Below are 10,123 nucleotides of genomic sequence, written 5' to 3'. Positions count from 1 at the left end.
TTATGAAAAAAAAAACCAATAAATGGGAGCACATGCTAACCCGACAGGCCTCTGCTTCTGCCACTCCCCCTCTTCACACTTCCCCCTTTGACCCACATCATTGCACCAGAGAGATATCACGTGCACCTCTCTCTCTCTAACACAAATCCCACCACCCTCTCTCTCTCTCTCTCTTAACAGATAAATCCCACGAATCTCTCTCTCTAAACACATGAATCCTAAAGTTCTCCTACCCTAAAATCCTTTTTGTCAGAAAATGCATCCAATGGTCATCATCATCACTATTTTCCTCTGCCTTCATCTCCTCCCCATCACTACCACAAGCAGCTGCTCCACCACCACCACCACCACCATAGCCTGTCATCCCTTCTCTGCTGCTCTTACCTTCCCTTTTGCCTCCTCTTCCACCAAAGGGTGTGGCCACCCAGCATTTCAAGTAGACTGCATCAAATCCTCCCTCTCTCTCCTCACCATCAACAACTGCTCCTTCTATCTCCTTCCCCAACAACATAATAAGACCATCCTCCTCTCCCCATACAACTGTGACTGCAGCAGCAGCATCCCTACTACTTACAGTAACGACTCACATTGTGCTCTTCCTCTGCGCCCCATCGACCTCTCTGCCTCCCCCTTCCGCTTCTCCTCCTCTGCCTGCTCCCGCCTCTCCGCCCTCCGCCCCTGCGACGCCGCTGCCTTCCTCGACTTCTCGCCTTCGTCCTCCAATTGCAGCCTCACCCGCTGGCAGCGCCTCCTCCTCCTCCGCCCCAACCTCCTCCTCCATGGCTGCCCTGAATCCACCGCTGCCGCCAATTGCAGCCACACGAACGACATTGATGCCGATCTCCGCGAGTTTCTGCGGTCAGGGATTGAGATCGAATGGGAGGAAGACGATCCCTACTTCAGGCACTGCAACGACTGCCAATTCAAGGGTGGAGCTTGCGGTTTCAACGAATCGGATGCCCGGAAGCCGTTCCTCTGCTTCCAAGGAGCCCTGCACTCGAACCCCTCTTCGCCCGTCCGCCACAACAATCAAGCGGCCAAAAAGAAGATCCTAATAGGTAAGGAAACCGAAAAAACTCTGTCCAATCTCGGAAAATTTTCATCTTGAGCGTCTTCCAATCGCTCCCCAAATCCTCAATTTCAGGGATTTGCAGCATCGTGGTGGCGCTCTGCTTCTTCTTTGCGGCTCTCCTAGTGGTGCTCGTGTTTGGTTACATCTCCCGTGACAAATGGAAGCTGAGACCCACCACAGCAGACGACGGGTTCCTCCTCCGCCGGTTGTACTTCTCGACGCAATACAGCTTTACCCACAAATCCAGCCCTCTCCAACACCACCACCAAAGCCTACCACCAATCTTCACGTACGAAGAGTTGGATTCCTCCACCAATTCCTTCGATTACAAGCGGAAATTGGGTGACGGGGGCTTCGGATCCGTCTACCTCGGCCAGCTGAAGGACGGCAGAGTGGTGGCGGTGAAGAAGCTCTACAAGGACGTCCACCACCACCACCAAGAGGAGCGGGTGGCGCAGCAGCAGAGGGCCAAGAAGGCCAACTCCTTCGTCAACGAGATCCTCATACTCTCCTCGCTGGACCACCCCAACCTGGTGTGGCTCCACGGCTACTGCACCGACCCGAGGGGGCTGCTCCTCGTCTACGAGTACGTCGCCAACGGGACGCTCGCCGACCACCTCCACGGCCACCGCCGGCGACACCGCGGTCTCCCGTGGCCCGTCCGGCTGAGCATCGCCGTCCAGATAGCCCAGGCTTTGGAGTACCTTCACTTCTGTGTGAGGCCGCCCATCGTTCACAGGGACATTACCTCTTCCAACATCTTCCTCACCAAGGATTTCGGCATCAAGGTCGGCGACTTCGGACTCTCCCGGTTGCTGCTGCCGTCGTCGGCCTCCTCCTCCGGCGGCGGGTCGGTGTGGACGGGACCGCAGGGGACGCCGGGGTACCTCGATCCCGACTACCACCGGTCGTTCCTGTTGACGGAGAAGAGCGACGTGTATAGCTACGGGGTGGTGCTGCTGGAGCTGGTGTCGGGGAAGAAGGCGGTGGACACGAGCAGGGAGAGGAGGGAGATGGGGTTGGCGGACCTCATGGTGTCCAAGATTCAGGTGGGGTCGCTGATGGAGGTGGTGGACTCGGAATTGATGAGTGGGGAGGAGGGAGGAGGAGTGGGGAAGGAGAACGGTGGTGGGGTGGTGGGGATGGTGAGGGCGGTGGCAGAGCTGGCTTTCAGGTGCGTGGCGGAGGAGAAGGACGACCGGCCGGACATGATAGAGGTGGTGGAGCAGCTCAAGCGCATCCGAGCCACCGGAGGGCTGGTTGAGAATGATGTCTATAATAGAGATGGCTAAGGTCGACCCCTCCATGCATCTATCCGTTCATCACCAAACACCCCCTCTCTCTCTCTCTCTGAAACATGTAATCTACTGTAAATCCGAAACACAGGCGCGGTATTGGTTACATGATTTTGAACATTTGGTTAGATGAGGCAACATGCTCTCTCTCTCACAGATGTGATCTACTGTAAGTCTGAATGCAGGCCGACATGGGGCGCGCTGTTTTGTTTAGATTTTGACATGCCATGATGCAACTGAAACAGGATCAGGTCCAAGGAACCTTGGACTGTTGTCAAAAGCTATATGGTCTCCGCCGGACTCTCCACATGAATGGGACACACAAGAATTTGTAATGCCATCACATGTTTAGCATGGTTAAAATTCATTCAAAACCAAGTTTTTTGGTTGGTTTTGATAAAGGTGCCTTACCCATTTTTCAGTCCTCCCTTTAAGCCTATATCCGCAACTTTCTGTCTCTGTGATCCAAGGTGCCTTTTGATAAGAATACGGTTAACACAGGTAACCGTGGACTCTCAAGAAGCTGTGATTACCTGCAGATAAACCAAAAGAGGTTTTATGACCCTATTATTGAGATCACAACTTAATCCGTTATAATCAGTCAGGATTCTCAAGTTTGTTGATGGATCTTGTTTTCAACCATATTGGAGGTAAGATTGAAAATTTGAATTATCCAGTTGACCTTCAATTGAATTAAAGCAACTGTTTCGGAAGTGGTTATCGGGTCAATCATAAGAACTAAAATGGCCCAAGAAGCCTGCCTTTTTCTGGAAAAAGCATATGGGTCTTAATCTTCTTTGAGACCCATTCTTTCGAAGAAATGCCTCACCTTTATAAAAAGAGAGAGAGTATGAACATGTTCTATCTGGATCGTATCAAATTTTTAGCTAACTCTCTTGTTGTTGCCATTCTGGAGAAAACGAAGAGCTAGTACAAACCTTAAACGACCTTTCCTTTTGAATATGCAAGTTTTGTAACCTCCATTACCACCAATATGATCTGCTACTCAATAAAAAACTATTGATTGTTTCTTATTTAAATTTCAAACACTCTATTTAAAAGAATGTGAGAGTTGTCTTATTGACAAAGCTTATAAATTTTTTTTGGGTAAATCTTTCTCCTCTACCTTGTCTCTTTTGGAACTTGTACACACATGTCTGGGGCCAGCTCCAGCATCTTCACGAGAAGGATTTCATTTTTATCTTCTTATAGTAGATGATTTTTCTTGATTTGCATGACTTTTTTCGTTATAAACTAAGTCCCAAGTTTTTTAGTGCTTTAAGACTTTTAAGCATATTATTGAAAAACAACTTCAGCTATCTATTCGTACTTTTTAATATGATAATGGAGGAGAGTTCACCAGCCGTGACTTTAAAAACTTTTTACGGGATAATGGTATTCTTCGGCGTTTTTTGTACCCTCACACCCTAGAATAAAACGGTATTGTTGAGCGCAAATATTGGCATGTCGTTGAAACTGACCTGTGCCTGTTACTCTCTTCCTCCCTTTCTGAGTCATGTTGGGTCGTTGCTTTTTATGTTGCAGTCTATATTATTAACCGTCTCCCAACTCTTGTCCTTAACTACAAAATCTCGTATGAGTTTTTTCGTACATCCCCCGACTATAATCATCTTTATGTCTTTGGAGCCCGTTGTTATCCCCTGTAGACACCCTACCGTATCACCAAATTTTAGCCTAAGACTATCCCCTGTATTTTCCAAGGCTATGCCTCTCATCATAAAGGCTATCTTTGTTTTGACCCTTCTCAGCCCCGTCTTTATATTTCTCATCATGTTTACTTTGATGAGTCATTTTTTAGACTCTCCTCTTCCTCTTCTTGTTCTTCTTTTTCCACCCCTCCTACATGGGTTTTTCCTCCTCTTGTTATTCTACCACCGCCCGACCCTCTTCTCCCACCCCCTCACCATTGACCGTTCCTCTTGACTCTTCTCTTCCTCCTTCTTCATCTGCTCCTTTCCTAGTGAGTCCTATCCCCGACCCACCTGACTCTTCTTCCTCTCTTTCACCTTCCTCTCCTATCTCTTAATCCCTTGTTACTTGCCCACCTGATCACACTCACTCCATGATCACCCATTCTATGACCCACTCTCTCAAACCCCGTGCCTTGGCCACTATCCGCTACCCTTTATCCCTTGCTTTAATTCTGTTCTTTTTACCCTTGAACCAACTACATTCAAACAAGTTAACCTTGACCCTAAATGACGCACGACTATGGAGGAGGAGCTTCATGCCGTTCGCCTTAACCACACTTGGCACCTTGTTCCTCCCCATCCTCATTATAACACTGTTAACTCCAAATGGGTTTTTCACATCAAACGGCATGCTGATGGTTCTTTAGCTCGTTACAAGGCATATCTCGTTGCTAATGGCTTTCATCACGAGGAAGGTGTTGACTTTTTTGAGATATTCAGTCTCATTTTGAAGCCAACCACCATTCGTGTTGTTTTTGCTCTTGCAGTTTTATCAGGTTGGCCTATACATCAGTTGAACTTTAATAATATTTTTTTAATGGTATTCTTTATGAAGAGGTTTATATGGCACAACCTTATGGTTTTGAAGACCCTGCTTTTCCTCGCTATGTATGCAAGTTAGATCGAGCCTTGTATGGTCTCAAGCAAGCTCCCTGTGCTTGGTACCACCGACTCAGCTCTTATCTTCAGTCCTACGGGTTTCACATCTCTTTCTGTGATGCCTCATTGTTTATTCTTCAAGATAGAGGATTAGTCTTCTATATATTGGTTTATGTCGATGATATTATAATCACTAACAACTCTACTGTTGCTATCCAGCAACTCCTTCAATAGCTTAGTCTTGCCTTTTCTATCAAAGATCTAGGCCATCTCAATTATTTTCTTGGCATTGAAGTTCTTTATGGTTCGTGAGGGCTTCCTCTCTCAGCGTGCTTATGCACTTAATTTACTTCGTCGTGCTGCTATAGTTGATGCAAAGTCAATCTCTACTCCTGTAAGTGCCACTGCTCGACTATTCAAGGATGATGCACCATTGTTCCACGATTTCACCTTATATCACAACATTGTAGGTGGCCTTCAGTACCTCACCATTACGTGACCTGATATTGCTTTTGCAGTCAATAAAGTTTGTCAGATCATGCATCAGCCCACAGTTGCCTATTGGTCTGCTGTTAAACATATTCTACGCTATATCAAAGTGACTATTGATCATGACCTGTTCCTCTCACGATCTTCCTCTCGCCAGCTTAGTGCCTTCTCCGATGCTGATTGGGCTGGCAGTCCTGATAATTGTAAGTCTATGAGTGGTTTTGCCGTGTTTCTTGGATCCAACTTAGTCTTTTGGTCTTCTCGCAAGTAGCGGGCTGTCACTCGATCCAACACTGAAGCTAAATACAAGTCTCTCGCTTGCGCTGCATCGGATCTTCTTTGGCTCAACTCTATGCTCCACAAGCTTGGCTATGGGCCCACTTTGTCGCCCATTCTGTGGTGTGACAACCTTGGAGCTTTATATCTCGCTGCAAATCCAGTTTTTCATGCCCGCACAAAACATGCTGAAATTGATTTTCACTTTGTCCAAGATCATGTGCAAAAGGGACATGTTCAAGTTCAGTTCATCCACTTCTCTCATCAGCTGGCCGATGGCTTGATTAAATCTCTTTCATTCTCATGGTTTGCTTTTCTTGGAGACAAGCTCAACGTTGTTGACCTCACATTGAGCATGTAAGGGCATGATAAGAATACTGTTAGCACAAGTAACCGTAGACTCTTAAGAAGCTGTGATCTACCTGTAGATAAACCAAATGAGGTTTCACGTATCCAGAATACACCAGAATACTGAAGAGTCTATTGAATATAATTTGCACATTATCATTTTTTATAATACATATAAAAAATGATAATATGATATTATCGTCTTCTGGTATTTCACCAAAAAAGATAATTCTTGTTTTGCAGTTGTTTCATATTCATTGTAACTCTGTGATTATAAATAGATCACTCTACTCTCTCGGTGGACAGTAGAGAGAAATTCAAGCTTTATAAACTTATTGCAACTCTTTCATCTTTCACATTTTTCAGTTTTCCTTTGAGGCAATAGTAGGGGTGCACAACGAACTAAGCTAGCTCGCCTCAAGCTCGTTCATGAACATAAATGATTTGAGTTTGAACACAAGTTCAGTCTCGGTGTGCATAAACGAGTTTAGCTTGATCAAGTCGCTGAACTCAATTAATCTCAAAAAGCTTGATGAAACTATATAAAAGTATATATATTATATGTTTGCAAAATAAAATTAGAAATTCTTTGTTTCCTTAATGGCGTTAGTATTTCCTCAGAAGGTGTTGAGTTTAAATTTCATGCTTTATAAACATTTTTTTCTGTACGATAATATAAGGGGTTTTAATATGTGTAATGTTTTTTTGTCATCATAAACAAAATACACAATCTGGTGTAATGGTGGGTCGTTTGTTCACCATTTTTAGAGGTTGGGGATCAAATCCACCTTTTCAAAACCATCTACTGGTAAAAACATTTTTGGAACAATAGTCAAGCTAAGCTCAGCTCGAGATCAGAACCGAGCCAAGTCTAGACAATGCAGTTCAAGCTTGAGCTAAGCTTGAACAGGGGCATTTTGAAGATAGATGAGCTCAAACTCGGCTCGTGTACACCCCTAGTTTGGTTTCATAGTCATAGATATCACTGCGATATTGGCCTTATATTTTCAACAAACGATATTATAGGTAAAATATTGTGATATTTTGAAAATATCATCAATTTGATAATATCATGATATTATCATGAGGTATTCTCATGATAATATCATAATATTATCAATTAGTGTGACTATTTTTATTTATTTTTTAGATCTTAAATGTGTTTTTTTTATTTTGCATTTTCACTTATTTTTTATTATATATTTTATTATCTAAACATGATATTTTCTTACTTATTTTTGTTATATATATATATATTTAAGTCTCAAGATTTTTTCGAGATTTATCACTAAACCTATAATATCACGAGAAATAGTCTCAGCGAGAGATAGCCCATACTGATATTTGTGACTGGTTGGTTTCTGCATACAGCAAACTTGTTGCAGGTTTGTAACACGGATCCAGTAATCGAGGCAAGTTTTTTTTGCTTTTAATAAGAAAGTGGAGGCAATTGATTAAAAAAACAGAGAATAAGCCAGATGATGAGATATCTTCATGGCCTGTAAGTTGCAAGTAGAGCAAGGAAGTAAATGGAAAAACAGTGGGGATAGAAAAAAAACATGAGAAACAGATGAAATATCAGAGTTGGGGCTGTAAAACCCACTTTTTTTCAAAAAAAAAAAACAATAATAATTTCGGAGCCGGGTCGAACCCGAACCTGGACCCGCTAGGGTTATCGGGGGCAAGGGTTTTGTTAAACCCTTCTTCCCCTCTTGCGCAGCACTTCCCCCTTTCCCCCCTTGCCAAAACAGGAAACCCCGTTGGGGTTTCCCTCTTCGGCTCCCCGATCCCCGTTAAAGGAACATCGAGGGGAGGGAGGGAGGGCTTCCATTGCCTGTGCCTCCCTCCTCCTCTTCTCTCTCTCTCTCTCTCTCTCTCTCTCTCTCTCTCTCTATCTCTCTCGCTCCTGGCGTGCGACCGCACCCCAGTGCCGATGACCTCGCGTCCGATGCCTCTCAGGGGAGCCTGATGTCGACACTCGTCGACTCTTCTTCTTTTGTTTCTTCATCTTATTCCATCCTTCCTCTGTATGTCAGAGGGTCAGCAGGAGGCCAGTGGCCCCTTGCCGCACCCTCCTTTTCTCTCTGTGTCGCCAGAGAGTCAGTAGTCCCCTGCCGTGGCCCCCTTCTCTCTCGTTGTACGCTGAAAGGCCGGCAGGGAGCCAACAACCCTCTGTTGCGCCCTTCCCTCTTCCCTTGGGTATGTCGGAAGGTCACCGAGCCTTTCCCCTCTCTGTTTGGGTCTGCCAGAGGGTCGGCAGGAGGCCAATGGTCCTTGCCGCATCCTCTTTCTTCCTCTGCTTGTTGCCTGAGGGTCGACAACTTTGTCATGCCCTCCCTCTCTCTTTGTTTGCTGGAAGGTCGGCAGCCCTTGCTATGCCTTCCCTCCCTCTCTGGTTGCCGAAAGGTCAACGACCCCTTATCGTGCCTTCTCCCTCTCTCTCTCATGCACCCCTCTTTCCCTTTCTATTGTCGGCAGGTAGGGGTTCATCTCCGGTCACCTCTCGATTTTCAGTAGGCAGGGGCTCTCCCCCTGCCACCTCTGATTCCGGCATGCTGCCACCTCTCAACTTCTAGCAGGCAGGGGCGATGCCCTTGCCGCTTCTTAACTCCCGGCTAGTAGGGGCACACCCCTGTCACCTCTCTGTTTTCGGCAGGTAGGGGCTCGCTCTCCTGCTGCCTCTCTTTTTCGGCTGCCAGGCAAGGGCGATGCCTCTGCCTGATTCTCTTTTTGGTGGAATCAATGGGGGTACCACTTATTTGGTAGGAGCAGTTAGTGCATGTTACCTTTTGTTGGGATGTTGTAAGTTCGAACCCCAACTTGGTCAACGCTTGCATGGTGTTAATAATCACATTTGTTTGTTTGCAGTTCACTCGACGGGTCCCGCTCGTGCCCTGCAGCCCGTGTCCTGCATCACCTATACTCGTAGGCACTCACATCGACACAACCTTCCAAGGTAGAGAAAAGTCGCATGAGGACTCTGGATAAATTAAATAAAGTACTTGAATCTTAAGATAAGAACAACTGATATTTTCATGCATGCGTACATGTAAATGAATACAACTGATGATGGCCTGTCCTTTACTTTTATTAATTAGCTACTATGCTAGTTAACTACACACAATGTTGTTTACATCTTGTGTTATCTCTTTTCTTCAATTTAGATGTTCTTTGCATATGTTACTCAGATTAAATTTCTCGTAATTATAAATGTTATTACTGCTTTCAATGAAATAAATTACTTATCTTGTGATGTCCTACTTTATTTATTCTACATTGTCTATTTGTGCACCTACCAGTTTGTTATGAAACTAGCCCATTTCATGGGCAGATGACGAGTAGAACTTTACAGACAGTCGATAGCATGATGCAACATGGCTCGAGATCACCCTCTTTTTGTTGGCATCCTAGTTATTCTCTGTAAGTAAGATTGGTTTGTAAGCTAACGTGCCCATAATTGTTAACTTGTTTTTCTCTCTAAAAGAAAATTGCTTCCGCTTACGATTTGAAAGGTCAAATTCCTAAACTTTGAAAGTTTTTTTCTAAATATTTTCAAAATTACAAGATGAAATTTTGGGGCATTACAGGGGCAGATTGACAGAGTACACCATTCCTATGTGTTCTTTAAAAATGCTATTATTCCTTTGCTCTCATACTTGGCAGCAAGTACAGAGCCACTATTTTCATACACGACGTCATCTCTTAGAATAATTGGCAAGCTGTGATGGTCCTAAAATCAGCAACGAGAGATCGATTTGCAAGTTGATTTGTTGCTAGGCATGAATATATGCAAGAAGAAAAAGCATAAACACAACAAATGAGAGGTTGTTTCCTGATTGCAATAACACATCATTTGTTTGCTACAAGGTTGTCAGACTAAGAAGTGGATGTGAAAAAGGATGCATTTTAAAATGTATAGGAAGCTGGAAGCAAGAAATAAAAAAAGCAATATAAGAATTGAATGCGAATATAAATGAAATGCAAATAACAACTAAAATAAAAGTGTTTATTCTTAAATTTCATGCTTTTGTATTGTAAGAATTAAATTTTTA

The 10,123-nt window shown here is 44.4% G+C and overlaps 1 protein-coding gene across 1 annotated transcript; it reads left to right on the top strand.

Moving 5' to 3' along the window:
- The first annotated feature begins 256 nt into the window (after positions 1-256).
- Positions 257-2,364, top strand: LOC149815822 (LEAF RUST 10 DISEASE-RESISTANCE LOCUS RECEPTOR-LIKE PROTEIN KINASE-like 1.5). Its single transcript, XM_089990632.1, has 2 exons — positions 257-1,058; positions 1,145-2,364. Exons 1-2 carry the CDS (start codon positions 257-259, stop codon positions 2,362-2,364), a joined length of 2,022 nt encoding a protein of 673 aa, XP_089846758.1.
- The last annotated feature ends 7,759 nt before the right edge of the window (positions 2,365-10,123 follow it).

This window comes from Nuphar pumila, chromosome 15 (assembly GCF_984573655.1).
Source record: "Nuphar pumila chromosome 15, dmNupPumi1.hap1.1, whole genome shotgun sequence".
Lineage (NCBI taxonomy): Eukaryota > Viridiplantae > Streptophyta > Magnoliopsida > Nymphaeales > Nymphaeaceae > Nuphar > Nuphar pumila.
Note: the sequence above shows the minus strand (reverse complement) of the source record. Positions and strands in the feature narration are given on the sequence as shown.